This window comes from Melanerpes formicivorus, unplaced genomic scaffold (assembly GCF_026170545.1).
Source record: "Melanerpes formicivorus ecotype bairdi unplaced genomic scaffold, bMelFor1.0.p_v2 SCAF_5, whole genome shotgun sequence".
Lineage (NCBI taxonomy): Eukaryota > Metazoa > Chordata > Aves > Piciformes > Picidae > Melanerpes > Melanerpes formicivorus.
Genome location: NW_027142357.1, coordinates 11,787,686 through 11,809,408, shown reverse-complemented (window position 1 = coordinate 11,809,408; position 21,723 = coordinate 11,787,686). Strand labels below are relative to the sequence as shown.

The following is a 21,723-nucleotide window of genomic DNA, read 5'->3' as shown; positions in this document are numbered from 1 at the left end:
GCGCTCTGAAGAAACTACTCAGACAGGATAGGATTACACATTCTGCTACACTCCCATCTGTGTGATGGGGCCTCTACACAAAGAAAGCCAAGTCAGCAGCTACTTTGCAGCACGCAGAGACACCAATACATTTTTTCAAGTAAGGTACAGCACTGGACAGGAAACTTGATGTATTTCACACCAGGGAAGGGCAGGAGAAAACACGCCAACTTTTACAGCAGCAACCATGTAGGCCAGGTACTGATGGCAGAAAAAGAATAACAAGTGTTGTAAAACCGTTATCAAGGCAAGGAGTGATTCTCTTGTGCACTATAGGAGGAGAAAAGACTTCAGTATGAGTGTTTTCTCTGCACAGAAGTGCCACTGAGACCCAAGGTGTGTGTAACACAGATCAGTAACAGAGGTAGTCAGAACAAACAGACATATGCTAACAGCTATGGGATATATTGTATTTGCTCATGTAACAGCCACACACACTGATCAGCCTTGTTGCCCAACCAGTTGCAAACAAGAAATCACCAGTTGGGATAACCAGTAACTTAAGAACAGACACAAACAAATCACTGCACCCTAAATTTGGAGGGGAAAAAATCACAGGGGCAGGGAATTATGTGCACTCCATGAGCAATACAGTTATTTCACTGGGGATGAGGGTAAGGATTGGCACCAGGCTTTATCAGTGCACTCATTTACCAAATCAAACTGTCCAGAAAGCAGCCAGTTGCCCTTTAACTCTGTTCATGAAGTAAAAATTGTTTAATGGGATCTGGGATTGGAAGAATATGGATAAGATCCAGTCGAGATTTGCCAAGTATTCTTCGTACAGCAATGCGGCAGAGAGACAAGAGGCTCCGGGTGCGGCCTGCAATGAAAAGAAGCAGAGGAAAACTGTTGAGAGAGAGGAGGACAACAGCATACAAGTTGTGCTGAGCTCTGGCTGACAGCTGAGGAGTCATTCACCCTTTCCAAACTCTGAGGCCATGCCATGCGCAGCAACATGAAGACAGTGCAGGAGAGCTGAGTGTGCACAAATCTCCCCTGTGAGGAGGCCAAACCTTTTGGCCAAAGACTTGGAGCAGTAACAGCTGCCACATGGGCAGTTTGGAAGGGCGAGTGGGAGACTGCATGGGGTTGTGGTCATGGAGCCAGTCCTTCATGAGAGGGCTCATGAGATCACTGCCAAATCCACACCAGGGGAGGCTGTAAGAGGCTTTATACTATCTGGATCATTTTTAAATGATGGGGACTTTATTTTTGCTCTACACCACCCTCTGGGAAACAACAGCATGAGTAGCCAGCTCAGGCCTTATCCAAACTTTCCCTTTAGGACTTACTTTGAGTTCATGGAGAGCTCTTCTAATATAGGGACCAGAGGACAGTAGAGTCCTTGTTGATTCAGAAACTGGACTTCCAAGGCACCACTCCATTATCCTGCATGCTCTACCTGAAGGGTCCCATTTGCCTCCTAAAACCAGGCTTAATGAAAACCACCTGCTCCAGCTTATGTGCATCTCTTCTCAGCAAAACTCCAGACAGGTTTAAAAAGGAGGCAGGTGCAAAGCTGAGTAACTTCCTGGTGGGGGGGGTGGGGGTTGTACCCCACAACCTGAATCCCTTTCAAATTTTTCTGGAATTTCAGAGGGAAACCCCACTTCCGACCCTGCAGCAAAGCCCTGGCCTTCACCAGCTGAGCCTGGGGGTTTTATGAGGTGCTGTCCTTGCTGGAACAAGAGTGTGTACTGTATTGATGTTGCCTTTGTTACAAAAAGAAAGAAACTGCAGGTGTATGTAAGCATGTTCAGCTCTAAGGCTCTGGTTTACTTCTTTTGTAACTTAATAGCTAGCCAAAGCATGTTACATTCAGAAAAGCCAGCTTTTTCTCCACCCTTTACCACCACTATCTGAGCTCTTTCCTGCTACCTCTTGGGTCCCTCCCTGGGCTCCCCCTCAGGCTCATTCAAGAACAGTGTGTGCACATCTGCATGGCTTTGGAGAACTGGATCTCACTGCATATGCCATAACCTGCCTGTGTTCCACAGACTCAAAGCCCAATCCTGACAAGACCCCACTGCCTAAATTTTGCCTCAGGTGCTAAGGACATGGTTAGGCAACAAAGAAGAGCTGAGTTGGGCGGCTGAGATAGACATCATTGGTAGCTGAAGGACTCAACAGGGAAAACACCACAAAATGCAACAGAAGGAAAACAGCTGGAGGCTTATGGGGAAGCCACTAGGTTGAGTCATCAGTGTTGACAGAGCTGGAGGCAGGCAGCAAGCTGGCCACACTGAGGGAGCCACAGAGGAAAGCCCTATAGTTCTCTCCTGCCTGATGCTTGCCTGGCCAGTAACAGCTCTTTGGGAGCCATATTGGGGGTGGAGAAGTCACAAATGCTTAAGTGTGTTAAATCTCAGTTATCCTTTTTGTGTGTGCACAAATTGCTTTACACTGTTATGTATAAGCTGTTTACACAATCTTTTTGCACTTGGCTGAAAGCACTTAACAAACAGACTCAAGAGAGGATGTCAATGCCCATCCTACCACCTTAAAAGCTCTTAACTACCAAATAAACTCTCCAAAGAGTTCTCCTGAATCCAGAGCTAGATAAAACCCATGCCACCTCAGTAAGTCAAGTCCACTTACCTCTTGCTTCTTTGAACACCTGCAGAGCCTCAGGGTTGACTTTGACCCTTCCAGTGGATTCAGCTCCCAAGGCTTCCATTTTCACCAGGTTCAGATTGGCTCCAAAGTCAATCAAGAGATGGACAAATGCTGCTTCACAGCCATGCCGCAGGACAGCATCCATCACACACACTGGGGAGCCTCGAGAGAAGCCTTGGATGTTGATGGGCCCACAGCAGTTAAAATCTGGGTTGGCTCCAGCCTGAAGCAGCAGCCGGAAGCACTGGAGGTTGTGGTAGGCAGCGCTGATGTACAGAGGGCAGACCACCAGCGTGGTGAGGGGCCGCAGGGAGTGGCTGGGAGCCCGAGAGGGAAGGTGGTGATTCACATCCACATCTGCACCATACCTGCATGAGGAAGAGAGAGGAGTGAAGGTCTGGGAAGAAGAACAATGGAACTACAACTGCAGCCCAGGGTGACAAAACATCAAGGGACAAGGCTGAAGGACACCCAGATGGTGAGTAACCTGCCTGCCTTCAGTACCCCCGTGGTCTCCCAGCCAAGGACTGCACATATCTACCCTCGCTTGGGCCTGGTAGGGCTTATGAGTAGGCATGTATCCAGCAGAGTCTTCAAGAAGCAAAGCTTTGGATTCTGAGAGAGGAGAAGCAGCTAAGGAATATCCTTCCTGCCCTTTTGATGAATGTGCCAAGCACAGCCTTGGCACATGGGATGGCTCAGCCCCAAGACAGCATCACGTAATGCTGGATGTAATGAGCTTGCTGGGGAATAGGGATGATTCCAAACAATTCACTACCAGGATAAAATGGGCCAAAAAGTAACACAGGCAATCAAAAACATCAGCAGAATGGAAACAGAAACCTGCACTCAATAGTGAAACATATATGGCAAAATCCTGCTCCCTGAGGAGCTGGGCTGTTGAAATCCCACCAGAGAGTAAAAAAGAGACCATTCAGCTCAGCTGAAGGGCTGTACCTGCCAACTCTGAGCACCCAGGAAACTGGAAAAACACAAAATCATTGTGTGAGACCTTCCACTCTCCCCATCCATCCTACACAGCTCCCTTCACAAGTTATATATTACACCAGATACCGCACCAGAGGTTAAGATTCACTGACCAGCACTCAGGGCACTGAAGGGGACAGCTCCACAAGCTGCAGCAGAAAACTTCTCAAGCCATTTGCAACTGACTCCTGACTCACCCTACCCCACAGAGAAACCTGTAGCTCAAATCTTTGCTATATGGTGCCATGGTATCCTAACTGCTCCATAAACCTTACAGCCAGAGCAAAGCAGGCTCAGGCTTGCAGTGGCACAGAAAAGGTATGCCAGCAGGTTCAAGCCCTGTTTAGTGGACATCAGCATCATCACAAAACAGAAGCAGTGCCTGCAGTTCACTTCATTTTGATAAGTACAAATGGTATTAAGAATCGAATCGAATAGAATAGACCACACCACACCAGACCAGGTTGGAAGAGACCTTCAAGATCATCATATCCAACCCATCACCCAACACCATCTAATCAGCTAAACCATGGCACCAAGCATATCATCCAGTCTCCTCCTAAACACGTACAATGGTGGCGATTCCACCACCTCCCTGGGCAGCACATTCCAAAGGCAAATCACTCTCGCTATGAAGAACTTCTTCCTAACATCCAGTCTAAACCTCCCCTGGTGCAGCCTGAGACTGTGTCCTCTTGTTCTGGTGCTGGTTGCCTGGGAGAAGAGACCAACCCCCACCTGGCTACAACCTCCCTTCAGGTAGTTGTAGACAGCAATAAGGTCTCCCCTGAGCCTCCTCTTCTCCAGGCTAAGCAACCCCAGCTCCTTCAGCCTCTCCTCATCAGGCTTGTGCTCCAAAGCCCTCACCAACTTTGTTGCCCTTCTCTGGACACGTTCCAGCAAGTCAACCTCCTTCCTAAACTGAGGGGCCCAGAACTGGACACAGGACTCAAGGTGTGGCCTAACCAGTGCAGTGTATAGGGGCAGAATGATTTCCTGCTGGCCACACTATTCCTGATCCAGGCCAGGATGCCATTGGCCCTCTTGGCCACCTGGGCACACTGCAGGCTCATGTTCAGTCAGCTGTCAACCAGCACCCCCAGGTCCCTCTCTGCCTGGCCACTCTCCAGCCACTCTGACCCCAGCCTGTAGCACTGCATGGGTTTGTTGTGGCCAGTGTGCAGAACCCGGCACTTGGATGTGTTAAATCTCATGCCCTTGGACTCTGCCCATCTGTCCAGATCTGAATGAGCATTAAACAGGGCTTATTTTGGGTATTTTTTTTTTCCTAGGGAGTGAAAAATACAGCCAAATAAATGGGAGCAAAAAGACCAAGTATTGCTCTCTGAAAAAGCATAAAACATGACAAATGGCAATGTTGTAGAAAGAAGAGATGGTAGAAATAAGGATTTATTTTCCCTAAGCTGGGTCACACCCAAGCAGTGGGGATATTAACTCCATCTACTTCACACACAGCTTGGATGGGAAGGACAAAGACAATGCAATCCCCTAATGCTTGATCCCCCTGCAGACCAAGAAAAGCCCTGTCCCTTCTTCCCAAAGAGGGACAAAATGTTCCTTCACCTGCCAGTCCTCCTCCCAAAACTGCAAGAGAACCAGATTTTTCTGTCTTCCTATTTATTTCTGCCTTCCTCACACTCCATTCTGCAGTTAACAAAACAAATAAAGAAACCACCTGGGGACAGGTCCTGCTTCAAGGCAAGCACAGTTCTCACTGAACCCTGTAGGGGCTGGTCCCTACCCAGCAAATACTTCAAAGAATGCATCCATTCTGAGAACAAGAACATCCTCATTTAAATCAAGCACATACAGAAAAAGGGATGAGGAAACTTGTCTAAGAGCTGCAAATGGCCCGCAGCACATTTTTATCCCAATGTGCAACATCTCCCAAGCATGGACATTTTGGCTGAGATCTAAGGAGACTGGAAGGGTGGAAGAATGCAGGAAAAGGACAGAGACAGGCAGTAATAACAGTGCCAAGTACAGCCTGGTCCTAGCACCAGCTTACAGGACTGACATTTGCTTCCCAGTTCAGGCAGCTGGCCCAGGGACCACTGAATTCTAAGGGGACATTCCCACCTTTTGGGGATTTCCACAGCACCTTGCTGAATCTGCATCACTTCACCTATGCCGAAGCACAGAGGGCTAAATAAGGTGTCTGTTCTCCACATATGCTCCCTGGAGAAAATCCTCTTGAAATCAGACTACAAGAGTATTTGGACTAGGTAATCTTTCAAGGTCCCTTCCAATCCCTAATATTCTGTGATCTAGATGGAGTCATCTGTGTTGCTGTGACACTTTCACAGGGTTGTTGTAGGGTCACTGCCTCCTATGGCCATGGTCCTGACTAGACAGCAGGTGTCCCTTCATTTCACACCCCTTCTTTTTCTATTATTGACATCAAAATTCTCAATGGAAACATCCAATTCCAAGTAAAATACAAAATTCCATTTTTATCACAGTTAGGCATGCTTCCAAGGCATCTGGGTGATGTCTCAGATCTCTTCTTCACTGTCTTAGTGCGGCAAAAGGATCCTCTCATCCTTAATGCACTGGCTCTGCCCTCATTTAAAGTGCAACACAACAGCCTGATCCCATCGCAGCATGATCACGTCACAAGCTACGAGGAAAGTCATCTCCACCCTGGCAGCATAACCATCAACATTTCCACCAACTGTCTTACCAAATGGACCACCATTCCACAGCTCTGTGTGTATTTACTATTAATGCATACAGTTTCACCTACTGCTTGGTTAGCTAGCTGAGCAACTGCAGTCCTATACAGGAATCCTCACTTTGCTACCATATGATTAAAACATAAACGAACCAGGTGATGGTTAAACAGCTGCAGCAAGACTGGCTGTGTTGAGCTTTTTCTTCAGAACACCGAGGCTCTCTTGAGCTGAATATGCCAAAATATTTCCTTGTATCTCAGTAAAAGTGTCTTCCTCACTGCATTGTCCCTGCCAAATCCTTTAGATCAACATTCGAAAAATCTGAGTGAGCTTTGTAATGTAAAACTGCATTTTAAAGTAAGCAACTCTGAATGGATCTGTGAAATCTGTGCTCCAAGATATTTGAAAAAGTGGGCAATCTGACAATTTGGTATTAGTTTAGCAGCCTTGAGAGAGACATTGTCTAATAAAAAGATATTGGACAAGCTCCAGTTAATTTTTAATCCTGAAAGTTTTCCAAAATCTTGCTTTTAATATTGTTGGCAAAGTATCCTGAGGAGTAGACACATAAATCAATGCATCAGCTCTCCATGTGCTGCTGAAATACCATTTGCTACATTTCACCCTGCCTTAGGGGATATGTCAGAGCAGATTCTCGGGAACACACCATGTGAGCTGAATCCGGTACCGACAAGCACATGGTGATGGGGACATCCTCCTCTCAGCTGGCTGAGAAAGGAACAAGTAGAAGGGACCATCTACCTTTCTTTCTAGATGCCAGCTTCCTTAAAGCTACACTTGTATGAAAATTAACTTCCCCACAAGCAAAAAGCAAAGCAGAAAATCCCCAAGTACTTTGAAATCTTTCTATTCAAATCCTTTTGGTCATAATTTTCTAGCTTTTGCAGGCATTGAAGGGATTCCTTGCACATTGTCTCCATGTCGATCCAAATACCTTCTACTATTTCTATGACCTGTATTTCCCCTGTTCTGAACCCTTACTATTTTGCATCGATGGCCCACATGGTTCCTTATACAAAAAACTTCCAATCAGAACAAAGGAAATATCACAGCATGCCACAGAGGAAGAAACTCAAGTCCACACAGCCTACCGACAGACTTTGAGCTCAATCACTGCTGATGCTGCAGAGGAGCCTTCCCAAGGTCACCAGTCACCCACCACAAGTTACTCTTCATCACTTCATTGCAATGGCCATGACTCTCTGCCCCACAGGGGCCACCCCTTTGAGAGAGCTGGGCATCAGGTGTTTGCCAAAGGGAGATCGAATCAGATGCCATGGAGGGCTTCCCAATGATAGGCAAACACCCAGTAGCCAAGAGCAGCCCAGTGTGGGTAACAAGCATCTTCTCCCAAGGGCAGAAAAAGGTCAGAGCAGCAGAACTAAGCAAAGGAGAAATGTGTTTCCAAACCATTATTGATTTGCTGGAGGATCCACATCACACAAACTCAGCCAGGGGCATGGAGCTGGCAGTCAGGATGGAGGGAGGTACTGGGGAGATACTTTGTAAGACTTGGCTCTGACTGAGTAAGTGGATGGTGGGCTCAGAAACAGACACTCTTCCTTGAGATTTGTCCTAGAAGGCGGCACACAGCAGGGTAGAAACCTGTTGCCAGGGACAAGCAATGGGGAAGACAAGGGTGTCCCTTTGGCACTTCTCCATCCTCTCTCCTGCTCATCTCTTGGCCAGCTACACCAAGCCTGTGGAGGTATGGGGCATGCAAGGAGGAAACAGATACTCTGAGCCCCATAGGGGAAAAGATCCCAAGAGATGATGAGAGGGAGGTAGAAGCATCTCTCTCCCCACCAGGACCATCTCCAGCCTGCACCCAAGCTCTCACCTGATGAGCTCCTGGAGGATGTCTGCCCGGCCCACACGAGCTGCATGGTAGACAGGAGTGCTGCGGTGGTGCCGGCTGCCGTTGGGGTCAGCCCCAGCTTCCAAAAGAATCTTGGCACACTCGAGGTGCCCATTGACCACGGCCACATAGAGGGCGGTCTGCCCCTTCACATCCACCAGGTCGATCTCAGCCCCTTTGCGAAGGAGGAAGTCGACGCAGGGGCCGTGGCCGGCTGTGGCGGCGATGCGCAGCGGCGTGCAGGGCAGCCAGCCACAGCACCACACGGACTTCTCGTTGATCCGGCTGGCATTGGGAGAGAAAAGCGCTGGCTCAGAGAAGTCTTCCCACTGCCTTACTTCACCCCACCTCTCCCAGCCCCCAGTGAAGATGCTGGGAGAGCCCAAACTGCCCTCTTGAAGATTTTCCTCCCCATTGTTGGTCTTCATAGCAGCCCTGAGAAGCTCTTGCCAATATCTTGACCAGGCACAGGTAGCCAGGGACTATGGTATGTACCAGAGCAGTGCCTGGAAGACGAACTTTACGGCAGTTTTACTGCATGGATGCACAGTGAGGGACAAGCCCTGCTTCAAAGTGCAAGAAAATAAAATACTCCCTCCTGTTTTTTTACAGAGAGATGTCTCAAATCAGCAGTGACTGAGCTGGGGATCCCAACCATTTAACTCAAGTTCATCCAAAGTGGGCAGAAAGTTGTGAAAAGCAGGAGGAAAACAGTGAGAGGACATGGAAGGAGGACCATGTATGGCAATGCAGGCACACTGTGGATGATGTTCACACAAATCCAGGGAAACTCAGCCCTGCCAGCAAGGAGCAAGCTTTGGGAGGTGCAGCCATCCTGCACCGAATGACATAAGTAGGCCATTAGCAGCCTCACTGGGCAGCTGCACTGGCATAAAAGCCCTTTCCAGTTTATTGAAAGAGATGACTCTGGCTGGCAGCTGCTTAGATCCCATCTGAAATAACCTGTATTAGCTGTCATGCTCATCTAGATCTCAGGTTAGTCCTGCAGATCTCATAAACCACCAGACCTCACTGCCAAATTCTCTGTAAATCATGGTGGGTACCATTTTAGCAGGAATACACAGCGGGGAAGGGATTTCTTTAAGGCAACTGTAGGCTAGCAAAACTGCTCTTTAGCCAGCACAGCAGTGGATTTGCTCTTCTGGCTCACTCCATGCAGGTCCACGTAACCGGTACAGGACAAAGCAGCTTTTGCACAATGCATTTATAGAGTTTGCTAGCAGAGCAATGAAGCAAGGGAGTTTTTTTCAACTATGTTTTTAGGAAAAGGAGTAGAATAAACCCCACAACAAGCCCTCAGCCATCAAGACCTATGATAAAGTGCTCCCTTTAACATTGGGAGTTTGGGGATCTCCACTCTGTACCTGCCCTCAAATTCAAAGAAGCCACTTTTTGGCTCACTCCACCACCTGTTTGCTGGTGCTGTGGGTCCAGCCCTCCTCCTCCTGCCAAACATTGCTTTATCCTTCAAGGAAGGATGCCACAATGTTCTAATGTAATGGGACAAAAAGAAGGCAAGCATCTCAGCCAAAGGATCCAAAGAGGCCTAGGTACCCAGGTGGCAAAAAAGAGAGGATGGACCATTCTCATTTTTGCTGAAAGGAGACTTTTTTGAGGTTGGGAGACATTCTGCACTCTAAGCAGTTTTCTCCATGGTTCAGGAAAATTAATTATCTATCCCCACTTCACACAGGGCAGATTCTGTAACACTGGGTGTTTCAGGTTTATATTCCATTATAATCCCTTCTGTGTGTTTTCCCCATTTCACACAGGCTCCTATTTTCATGATACTGCGTTTCTACCCAGATCTGAAAAAGAGGTTGTGTGTGGCTGCCACACACTCACAAACAGGCTTGAGATTTGCCTCCTGGGAGCCTACGGGGGGTATGATTTCAGGGGCAAGTGGAGCATCCACCCACCCTGACACCTCTCCTGTAAAAAGAGAGTGAGTTGGGGATCTCCATCCAAAAGGAGCTGGCTGTAGGAAGATTGGTATAGGGTGAGCAGCCCCAGAGAGTCATTTTGCCAAAGTCTTTTCAGTGAGGACACTGCACCTTTGTCCCTGTGAGGGTCTCTAAAGGCAGCAGGAGTGGGTCCTCTCATTCTTGTCTGTGTAAATGTTTCCAAAGGCAGCGCTGGGGGTGTGAACAGGGTGGGGTGTAAGAAGCCTCCTCACCTTTGCAAGCTCTGCTCACCTTTGGAAGCTCTCATCTTGCAGCAAGTTCTTGAGGGTGGGCAGGTCCCCCACATAGGCCGCGTCGTGCAGCCGGGTGTCCTCGCAGTGCTCGATGGGGTGGTCGCAAAACTGCTCCCGCAGCCATTCCTTCAGGTTACGACCTGCGCTGGAGAGAAAGGGGCGGAGGGGGAGCCGGGCTGAGCCCTGGCTACAGGCTGCCCGCGGCAGCAAAGGGACCTGTCCTGTCCCGTCCCGAAAGGAGCCCCTGGGCTGGCGGCGGGCCCGCAGCGGGCAGCTCCCCCCTGCCCTACGTTACCTGCCTGCCCGCCTGAGACAGCGGGCGGATCCCCGCCGCCCGGGGGGCCGCCCTCCGCCATCTCGCAGCGCCGGGCCGGCCTGGCCTCCCCTCCCCGCCGTCAGCGCTCCCCGGCTGCCGCCGCCGCCGCGTCCCTCCCCAGGCCGGCCTGATTGGTGCCTGGCGGCCCGGCGGCTTCCTGCCTCCGCGTTAAGGTGGTTTTCCCCGGCGGGAGGAAGGTGGTTCGGCTCCTCTCCGGCAGCCCGAAGTAAGGCCGGAGCCATTCCTCCTTCAGAGCCGCCCCGCCGCGGCACCTCAGCGGGAGGGAAGCCAGGCTGCCCGGCACGGTTCTCCTGCTCCCGTCCTCAGGGCCCCGAGCCGGGGGCCTTAGCGCGGCAGGGAGCAGGCGCTGGTACGGGGCCCTGAGCCTCCGTCTTCAAGCAACGACTTGAAATGGGTAACAGTGCTGTTCCCGCTCCCCGGAGCAGCCGCACGGCCACCACTTGCACTGCTGCGGGAAGGATACAGGCTCGCAGAACGGCGGGGTTTGGAAGGGACCTCCAGAGGTTGAGTCCACCCCCCATGCTAAAGCAGAGCCACTTCGAGCAGGTTGTAGAGCCTCCAGAAAAGACTCCATAGCCTCGCTGGGCAGCCTGTTGCAGCCCTGCCACCCTCCCAAGAAAGTTTTTACTTCTATTCACATGGAACCTCCAGTGTCCTGTTTGTCCTCTTTGTCTGTAGTCCAGTAACTGGGCAACCCTGAAAACAGTTTGGCCCCATGTCTTGGCATCTGCCCTTTAGATGTTTGTAAGCATCGCTAAGATGTCCTCTCAGTGTTTTCCAGGGTGAACAGCCGCAGGTCTCTCAGCCTTTCCTTGTAGGAGAGATGCTTTAGTCTGTCCCTCATCACCTTCACAGCCCTCCCCTGGACTCTCTTCAGTAGTTTCCTGTCCCTCTTGAACTGGGGAAACCAGAAAACACAGTACTCCAGATGAGGCCTCACTAGGGCAGAGTCGAGGGGCAGGAGAACCTCCCTCAGCCTGCTGGCTACACTCTTCTTAATGCACCCCTGGAGACCATTTGCTTTCTTACCCACAAGGGCTCATTGCTGGCTAATGGTGAATTTGTCCACCAGGTCTCCCAGGTCCTTCTCCGCACTGAGAAAGACCAACACCTAAGAAAGCGTGTCTTTTCTTAGGCTTCTTAGGATGGAGCACCTCTCCTATGACAACAGCCTGAGAGAGTTGTTCAGTGTGGGGAAGGAAAGTCTAAGGACACCTTATTGCAGCCTTTTAGCACTTAAAGGGGGCTTACAAGAAAGAAGGAGAGAGTCTTTTCAGTAGGATCTGTTTCAGCAGGATAAGAGGTGATGGTTTAAAACTGAAAGAGGGGAGATCTAAACTAGACAGAAGGATGACATTTCTTACGATGAGGGTGGTGAAACACAGGCACTGGTTGCCCAGAGAGGTGGTAGAAACATTTAGGGTCAGGTTGCATGGGGTTCTGAGCAACTGGGTTTAACTGAAAATGTTCCTACTTACTGCTGGGGGCTTGGACTAGATGACCTTTAAACACCCCTTCCAACTGAAAACATGGTATGATTCTATATTCTCCTGTTTTCCTCAACAGCACAGCTCCCATGGCCCTTCGTAAGGTTGCCACAAGCCTGAGGGAGAAAACAGCCCATATCAGAGTGGACAGAGCTGCAGTGAGCTGGGAGCTAGCAAAACAGCAAGGTAGGAATGAAACAGCCACTGAGAAACAGCCAGGCCTGCGGGGACTGAACAAAAGCTGCTGCTTTGATTAAACCTCACCAAGCAACCTCAAGTGCAACACCTAAAGCTCAAACTAATACACACCCTCAGAAAGGTGCAGAGGTCTTGTTAAGTGCCTTCAGGGCCACAACACTTGGGGAGTGCAAAAGAAGGAGAAAGTGTACAGAAAGATGCACTCATAAAAAGTCTGCAAAGGAAGCAATACACACTGAACCCAACCTCCTCCCAGGGTGATGCTCACAGACAAGTTGTTGTAGCAGCCCATCATGTTGGTGCCCTGGCAGAGAGCCACTTTCCAAGCGTTTGAAACATACCTTTTGCTTCTGAGAACACATTTTTTGAGTCTCCAGTGCCAGAGGGGAATAGTGGTAATCCATCTAACTTTGCTGCAGTTCCACTCCTGCTGCACCATGGTGGGGTAGCAGCCCATGGATGCCAGACTCTAGCTGGAAACATGATTTCCTGTGAATGCTATTATTTGGGCAATCTGGAGGAGAGAGAGACAATTTGCAAATTAAGCCTGTTTGTCTTGCTTGGTGGAAGATCAAAGAGGGAAAGGAATCAGTGTGATTTTTCAGAAGCCATTGGTGCTGGCTAGTACTACCACCTTCCTCTGCCTGCAGTCCTTATGCATCTGAGGCAGACCTGGGCCCAAGAAACGTCCCCTGGAATGAATTGGCTGCTGGTCTGGAAACCTGACTCAGTGTCTGGGTCTCCTTGAGTCAAAGGGACAAGATTTGGAAACCAAACAGAACTAGGTGGAGTTTCATCCTTCATCTTGGCCCATACTCCCCCATGTTTGTGTAAAGCTTTCTAGGATTAGGATGGGCTCAGGCAGGGCTTTCTGAGATGGGTTTTTCTACCCACCTCCCATCCTTTAGGAGATGCCTTTGTGAGTGTGCAAGCGTCTCACGTTCCTTGACACAATGGAGCAGATCCATCACCCTTCAATGAGCTCCTCTGCGAGCAGCATACTCCTTCCTTGGTTTCTAGTGTCAATCTACATCTGTATCCAGCTAGAGGCTCTGCATGACCCCCTCTGTATCTGTTCACAGGCAGGGAAGCATCCATGTACATCTCAGTTCCCCACTGATGTGCCTGGAGATAGCACAAGACAGACCAGAGCTGCTTGCTAGCTGTTGTATCGTCTGCAGCCTTTACAGATTTAATGGGACTAGATTTAATGAGCTCCTCCAGCTGCAAAGCATCCTGTTGGACTGTTGGCCAGCAATGATGTCTCATCCAGAGGAAAAAGGCATGCTAGTCCATGAGCTTGCATACACATGGCCCTTGATCAAAAGCCATAATGCCTGTGTGCACAAGGGGCTAGTTAATGCAAGGGACAAAAACCTTTGTACTTTAGTGCCTTTCCAGCAAGAACACAATGCCAGTTTTCAAAGCTCTTAGGAACAGGCTGCTCCTGCTCAGCACAATTTTTCTTTAAAATAGATTTGTTTACTCACTCTGTGTTATTCAGAGCTGACTCTTCTCCCATGGGAAAAGTGTAGATAGGCAAGAAGGCGGAGCAGAGAACGCAGCAGTGTTTACTTGGAATATGGTGGTTGTCCCTGTGGACAAAGCAGAGCCCCAGAGTGGAACAAAGTGATGGGTAAACAGGGCAGACAAAGCTATTCCAACCAGCAATTGAGCTGCTTGTGATTAAAAGTTCTTCTTGCATAAAATGTCTTCATTTCTTCTCTCGTCCACATATTTATCTGTATTTATGTGCTTACAGACATGCTACAATGAAAGGCAGAAAGTTTTTATGTACCATAGCCCGTAATACTTTCTAGCAGAAGTTGATCTCCTGAACCAGCCTTTCTTCCTCTTCTGTTTTTTGTTTATTTGTTTTCTTTAAATGCACAGGAAAACTAATCCATCCTAAGTTGACCCAATGAGTCCTTGTACAGGAGTAGTGGAAAGTGAGTGACTGCAATTACTGAGTTAACCTTGGAGGTAGCCAGCACTGGGAATCCATAGTTGTTTAAGAGAAATACCATAGAGAAATATACTGTGATGCAAATCTGCTTCACTCTAATGGAGTGTAATGGGAACAAGTACATTTACAAGCAGGTTAGCATTTGGCCAAGGCCTTGGAAATGCCTGTTCCATGTCTGGAGAAATAATTTTATGTCCAGCATACCTGACTGTTCTCATCAAATGTATCCCTTCCAAGCTGGGGGCATAGCCTGTGGGCAGCCCTGGCTGCTGTTCCAGCCTGTCCCAGCAGGAGCTTGGACTAGATGTCCTTGTGAGGTTCCTTTCATCCCAAATTATCCCATAATCATAATAAAAATCAGCCATTATTTCCTGTAACTGGAATAGTGCTGAAGTCCATGGACTGATTTTAAAGATTGCAAAAGGCAGTTGCTGCTTGTTTGAGGTACACCAGGCAGATTCTCCACCAGCACAAGACAGCCAGTGGAACAAGGATCTGCTGGCTTGCTGGCTTGGACCACATTATTTCTAGAAACTTGCCCTGTCCAGTCCAGGCCCACTACCAGAAGGGACAAGCATCCAGGGCAGGTGAGCTCACTTGGCCCCCCTTCCCTCTATGGCCAGCAGTTCGTTACCTGTGGGTGGCCTTTGGGACTGCTGCACTGAGTCCTCCCTGCTTGAAAGCATATCCACCCAGGGAGAGCTTCCAGTGTTTAAAAATAGCCAGTAACCAACACAGCCAGCACAGTGACTCGCTCGGAAAGCGAGACCTTTTCTCCAGCTTCTAACACTGAAGCAACAGAGAAGAGAGGGAGAAGGAGATGAGAAAACTCTTTCTAGTTCTCCAGAGGAGCTCTCAGCCACAGGCACCTACCTCAACCACTCCACCACATTCAATGACGTTTCCCACTGCCTCTCCTGAGCAGACACATCCACCCACTTGCCATCCTCTGTCAGCCATGTGCCTCATTCTCCAAGTGAAATAAGGGAGTTTACTCTTCCTGGCCCCATACCCCTCCTGAAAACAGGGTACTGAATCCCCATCCGTCACTGCTCAGGTGAGAAAGGAATTGGCCCATCTCTTAGGGTACCACGAGAGGGACCATTCCTTTGGAACCTGGGCATGTGTCCTCCAACCTTCTCCTCTCACACAGCCCACATTTCCATGTCCCTTGACATCAGTCCCCATAGCCTAAAGTTAGTCTCTCTTCTGTAGCCTCTGTGAGCAGCATGCACTTGTGAAGCATAGGTTGTGGACATACAAATAGCTGTGGCTTGAGCCTTCTTTCTGCCCTTTGTCATTGGGATTATTGCAAACAAGTGTCTCCAGTTTCAGGACTCTCTGCGGACCTAGAAGCTCTGTGTCATCATGGTGGAGAAGAAGCAAGGGGGCAGGGGTGAACTCCTATTAACCCACAGCTTTTAATTCCTGGAGTTAAGCCAGTGACTGCCTGTAGTGCCAGACTGAACAGTGCCAGACTGAGCAGAGAAATGCACCTCCTTTTTTTGCCTTTCTGGATTAACAAAAGCATCTTGGGAGTCTTGCAACCAGGCTGAGCACTCACTTCTGTGACTGAAAAGGACAGTTTCTTACACCTGGTGCTATAAATAGTGGTTAGCCCCACCACTATGACCTCCAATGCCCTTTCCAGAGATGCCACCATTTAAGTTCACCAAGGTTCTGCCCAGACCTGCCAAGCAGCTGAAGAAAATTGCATTATGAAATGCAAAGGAAAAAGGAAAATAAAAAAAATAAAAAAAAAATAAAAAAAAAAATAAAAAAAGGGGAAAAGGCAAAAATAAAAAGGGAAATAAAAAAAAAAAAGGGGGAGAGGGGAGAAATAAATAAGAAAGAGAAAAAAATGGAAAGGAGAGGAAAAATAAGAGAAAAAAAAAAGCTGTAACCATAACTGTAATTCACACTTAGCTCAGTCTATAAAACTTCTCCCTTCCTGGATCTAAGCCAACAGCTTGAATTTTTTGTGAACTCTAAAGTTAAGTTGCCCTGGTGATAAATGCATTTCTGGGGAAAGGTGGGGAGGAATTCTTTGTCCCCCCATTTTTAGTATGGATCAGCATTTTTCTGCCAAATTCATATAGCTTCTGAAGCAGATAGGAAGATGTACATTAAAAAGAGGCTGCAAAGGAAAGCAGGAGTGAGAGATGGGAGAACTTAATTCCAGTATCTGGGGTGGTCATTAGCACTGGGGCTGTAATCACAAAGATGACAACATACAGGTTGCTTGGACTCCACTAAGTTAATTATGCTGCAAATGTGCCTTGACATGCCTAAATACGACTGTCTTAAGGGGAAAGAGGCAGGGCTGATACATCAGCTAGCTATGTATTTGACCTTGCATCAGGTGTCCAGGTCTTTGCTCTTTCAGTCCTTACCATAAGAAAGTGGAGAACATGGAGTGCAGGTTACTGTCACACCAAAGAAAGGCAGAGACTAGAAAATCCCAGCTGTCTGTCATCATCAGCGTGGCATGGAATGAGACAGTGAAGAGCAGGAGCCCTGCTGCTCCAAAGGGACTGACAGAATGAGTCCTGCAAGTAAGGAAAGAGGGTTAGAACTGATAAAGAATCACCAGGATAAAATGGATCCAAGCAAGAGGAGGGTAGATTTATATTAGACATTAAAAAGAAGTTCTTCCCCAGGAGGGTGGTGAGACACTGGAACAGGCTGCCCATGGAGGTGGTGCAAGCCCCATCCCTGGATGTTTTTAAGGCCAGGCTGGATGTGGCTCTGAACAATCTGATCTAGTGTGAGGTATCCCTGCCCATGGCAGGGGGGTTGGAACTAGATGATCCTTGAGGTCCCTTCCAACCCTGACAGTTCAGGGTAGATCAGTAGCCTGGTTGTGACTTCTGTCAGGTCATGAATCAAATAGCTGCATTGGGGACGCCAACCCCAGCAGGGTTCTGGAGGAAAATTCCCACTGGCTTCACCACACAATGACACTGTTAAGGAAAAATAGTCAAAAAACCCAAAACAAACAAAAAAAAAAGTATTGTGTGTTTCATGTTGGTTGTACCCAGAGAAGCGTGGGTCACACTGCATCTCTGAGCCTTGGATGCTGGCTGTTCAGTGCTTTTAGCCTTGACCAGAGGATGTCTATTTATAAGGAGTGAGGATGATCATTGCTTTACATGCCCCTTTTATTTTTCACAGTAAAATTATTGGACCATCTAAGTGAGAGCAGGATTTCAGGATTTTTTTTCCTCATTCTTTTCCTAGCATATACTTTTGTTAAGGGCACAAAAGACTCCAGCTCTAGAAATTCTTTCTCAGTAGCCCAGTACTGTCCTGTGGGAGCTCCTCAGGAGAGCGTATCTCAAAGCACAAAGGATGCAAGAAAAGGCTTACATCAGTAAAAAGTCTCTCAGGCATGCCCAGCATGTGAGAGAGCATGCAGCCCATACCCTGGTCAGAGGTCCCCAGCTCATGGACCAAGCACATTTGTGGGTATTTACTCTCTGGGGCACATTACTATGGCCATTACCATTGCATGTCAGAGTCCTTCCCACCATGAGAAAAGGGAGGAAAACACTAGTGGAGATTTTATCACAATTTTCCAGGAGAAATGGCCATCTGGAGCCCTCTCTGATGGCAGATGGAGGAATATCAATGGAGAAGCAGGCGCCTCCTTCATCTCGGTCAACAAACGAAACACCTTCTTGCAAGCAGGTTAGAAAATAACATAAAATCTGCTAAGGACAAGTTTCCATTGACAGCAAAGAGCTGCCCAGAAATGAGTCACACAGGAACATTTCAGACAAACCACCCCCACTTCCAGCAGGGAATTTGCAGACAAAAGGGATTTACTTATAATTTTGGGGTTTTTTTTTATCTTCAGAAAATATTCAGATTTTGATGGGAAAATAAAACTAGAAAGCTTTTTTGCCCTTTGTTTTTGCCCTTTGAACAACTTCTTTCACCACTTGTGTAGATCTGTCAGAAGAAATACCTCAAGGAAAAGCAAAAGCAGGAAAAAAAGACAGGAACTGTAAGATCCAGGGACTAGAAAAGTTAACTTCCAGCATATACAATGTGTATGCAAAACACTGCTCTGCACCTTTCCCTGCCCTTCCCTCTTCTTCTGAGTCTGGCCATTGTCTGTTCCATCCTGTTGTCCTGAGCAGGGCCATCTTCAGCCCATGTGCAGTAGGATGTGCACCCTTTCCCCAGAGCTGGACCTCTCTTACAGAATAGAGGTTGACAGGGTCCACCAAGCAATGAGATGGGGCAGGTTTCACCCTCCGGCAGGTGACCTCTCTTGCCTTTAATCTCAACATTGAAAAATGCCAAATAGGCTGTGCTGGAGAGCAAACCAAATGTCTAAAGCCTCCAGAGGGTTAAGTAAGCAAAGGGAATACTAGAGCAGTATACTGGCTGTTAAATAATCAGAGGAAAATAATTGGACCCAGAGCTCTGACTCCTTTCAGCAAGCAGGTGCATCCCTGTGTAATCTTGACAATGAGAATTCTTCCCCATTCCATCTATCAACAAAACAAATCAACTACTTGTACTCTTAGGAATAATTCTTAAAATAGGTATTTCAGTTAGGCTTAGAGAAACCTGTGGGGGACCCATATTAATTGAAGAATCATATAATTGTTTCAGTTGGGAATGACCTCCCCAAATAGAGAAAATAAGGAGACCATGACACAAATTGCTGGGTAATAGAGGAATGTTTTTCTTTCACTTTGCTAGCACCATTGCTGAGGACATTGAAACTCCTAGGCAAAAAGTCAAATGCATGGCAACTCCTTGGCAGATGTAGATTAGAGGCAAGGAAGAAATTCTTTACTGTGAGGGTGGTGAGGCACTGGAACAGGTTGCCCAGAGAAGCTGTGAATGCCCCCTTCCCTAGAAGTGTTCAAGGCCATGTTGGATAGGGCTTTGAGCAACCTGGTCTAATGGAAGATGTCCTTGCCCACGACAGGGGGGTAGGAATTAGGTGATCTTCGAGGTCCCTTCCAACCCAACCCATTCTATAATGATCCAGCTAGGAACAAGCATCAAAATCTCTATGCTGTTGGAAATTTATGGAGAAAGCACACTGTGAAAGCAGTAAGCTCTGGCAAAAGCTGGAAAATGCCATTAGCTGAAAAGCAAGCACGGGGCTATGCAAAAAATAGGAGACTGTTTCATAATGTGCTCACATAAACAGATGAATTAAGCCTGCTCTCCAGACAGATTTAGCTATATCTGCTTTGCAAGTGCTTGACTTTCCCACCTTAACACTGTGCTCTTAGCACGCTTGTTTTACCCCTTGCGTTGTACGTAGGGGACACAGCCGCCCACCCGCACCCTGGCTCTGCAGTAAGAGAATCCCAGTGTTGAGTGAGTGCAGGCACTTACTGGCTGACACAGTGTCCGCGCTGCAATCACAAGGGTCTCTTTATGGAGCAGCATTCTGGGCACACAAGGCCTGGACCAGCCTAACCCAATCAGCAGAGAAAAATAAACATCCTTCTCTTGAACGTGCCTAGCACAATTTCATTAAGCCAGACTATGACTGAGAAGGAGCCGGATGTGTATTTATTGAATTGAGCCTTAGGAGAATAAAAGGAGAAAAGAAGCCCCTGGCTGTTACAGTGGGGGGGGGGATTAAGAAAACTAAAGCAAGCAAGAACTGCCCCCCCCTACTCAAATCCCAATGCTAAAAAAAGGAAACTACAAAGCGGTTCTCAGATGTGATTTCCGCAGAGGGCAATGCGAACACGCTGTGGTTTTAGAACAATTACACGAAGAAAGGTGTCTTTTGGACAGAGGGGCACAAGAGTTATGAGCCTGTTTCCAACCAGCGGCATTCCTGCCTGTTTTACAGCACGCTCTGGACGCCGGCCTACCTCCGAGGTGGAGTGTGAACATAAAACATTTCCCCAATTGTTCTCTCCACTCAGATGCAGCGATGCTGAGCAGCTGCAGAGTGAGGCGCGGGCGGCGCTCCCCAGCCTGGCTTTGGCTTGCGGTGGCAGGGCACAGGGGTTTAGAGCTAATTAAGAAATGAAAATTGACTCTCAGCTCCACACGTTTAACCACCTCCCCTTGCACCCAGGGAAGGGGGGTTGTGTTTCAAGGTATTTCAGATCGACCCCTGTTCCTTTTTCCCCTGCTTCTTTTGTCTCTTTGTTTTTCCCTTCTAGGAAGTGGCTCCGGAGAGACTATTTAAAATGTTTTGGTTACCAAAAATCAGCTTCCAGTGAAGAAATAGCACTGACTTTCCTAATGATCCTTCTTACTGCATCTCTCTCTCCTACCAGTGATGCAATATTTGTGTTAATGAATGACCCCAAGCTCTTACCTGTCCCTTCAAACAGAGGTCCTGAACTGGAGATGCACTAGAGAGGTCATCCTGCTCTGCTTGAGATACAGAAACTATGTCCGGTCATGCCTGAAGCACATGGAAAAGTTTTGTTTGTAATCAGAACAGCAATAAAAAACATACTGTGCTTATGCTAACATAAAGGTGTCATTTTGACTCTTTGCTTTTAGCTTGTATCCCTGCTAGGAAGGAGTGAAAGGTGAAATGAATTAATGAAAGAAAAAGAAAAAGAAGGCTACCCAATCAGATATAATAAACTCCCACAGCAGAGATGGTCTGTGTGAGGAGTGCTCAGAGAGAAGGGGCAGGCAGGGATGTTTCTTCACTGCTGTGCTGATTCCCTTCTGCAAGAGGCCAGCAAATGCTTCCTCTGGGCCCTCCAAATCACTCCCAGAAATGACAGAGCAATGTCCCCATGCACTGAACCCACAAGAGCTGGAGGAGCTGATGGGCAACATCACAAGATGCCACGAGGTGAACAGCATCTCCAGCACGTCAGGCTATCTCAGCTTGCTTTGCGTAACACCAGAATCCCTTCCTCAGGTCAGAAGTATCACATTACACAGTCCTCCTGATGCAAGATGTGGGAAGGAAAGACAGAAGAGCCTCTCGAATATTTCAGCTGGGATATAAATACTAATGAAGCAGGCTGCTCTCTCTTTCTGATGCTTCACAAAGGTTCTCCAAAAGCAGGAAAACATGCAAGGAAAAAGCTACCCCCTCAGCTTGTCATCAAGCTGCAACATCTCCACACCCTTGAAGACCCTTTTGCCAGGCAGAAAAGGGGTTGGTGTAGCCTAGGCACTTTGCAAAGCTGGGTGAGTACATTTGCAACATTACATGTTGCTGGACTGGGGGGGTATTGCAGGGGGGCAGAGATAATGATTACCTCTAATTGCCTTAGCAGATTTGGGAGCACCAATGCAGCCTACTCCATGCAGAGATCAATACAAACCTCTTAAG

The 21,723-nt window shown here is 48.0% G+C and overlaps 1 protein-coding gene and 1 long non-coding RNA gene across 8 annotated transcripts; one reads left to right on the top strand and one right to left on the bottom strand.

Annotated features, from left to right (window-relative positions):
- Positions 1-435: 435 nt before the first annotated feature.
- On the bottom strand, positions 436-16,965 carry ASB1 (ankyrin repeat and SOCS box containing 1). Of its 4 annotated transcripts, none has more exons than XM_068138142.1 (7): positions 16,820-16,965; positions 13,951-14,055; positions 12,802-12,974; positions 10,437-10,578; positions 8,203-8,505; positions 2,641-3,026; positions 436-862 (listed from the first exon to the last, which is right to left on the bottom strand). In XM_068138142.1, exons 3-7 carry the CDS (start codon positions 12,941-12,943, stop codon positions 729-731), a joined length of 1,107 nt encoding a protein of 368 aa, XP_067994243.1. In that variant the 5' UTR covers positions 12,944-12,974; positions 13,951-14,055; positions 16,820-16,965; the 3' UTR covers positions 436-728. The 4 variants fall into 4 exon arrangements, with proteins under 4 accessions (XP_067994243.1, XP_067994244.1, XP_067994242.1 ...); XM_068138143.1 differs by lacking the exon at positions 16,820-16,965 and adding an exon at positions 15,061-15,148; XM_068138141.1 differs by lacking the exons at positions 12,802-12,974; positions 13,951-14,055; positions 16,820-16,965 and adding an exon at positions 10,734-11,093 and having other exon boundaries at positions 10,437-10,583.
- Positions 10,611-21,070, top strand: LOC137441155 (uncharacterized). Of its 4 annotated transcripts, none has more exons than XR_010987338.1 (4): positions 10,611-10,980; positions 12,342-12,448; positions 18,008-18,116; positions 20,582-21,070. It is a non-coding gene; the product is annotated as an uncharacterized lncRNA (long non-coding RNA). The 4 variants fall into 4 exon arrangements; XR_010987340.1 differs by lacking the exon at positions 10,611-10,980 and adding an exon at positions 11,044-11,169; XR_010987341.1 differs by lacking the exon at positions 18,008-18,116.
- The last annotated feature ends 653 nt before the right edge of the window (positions 21,071-21,723 follow it).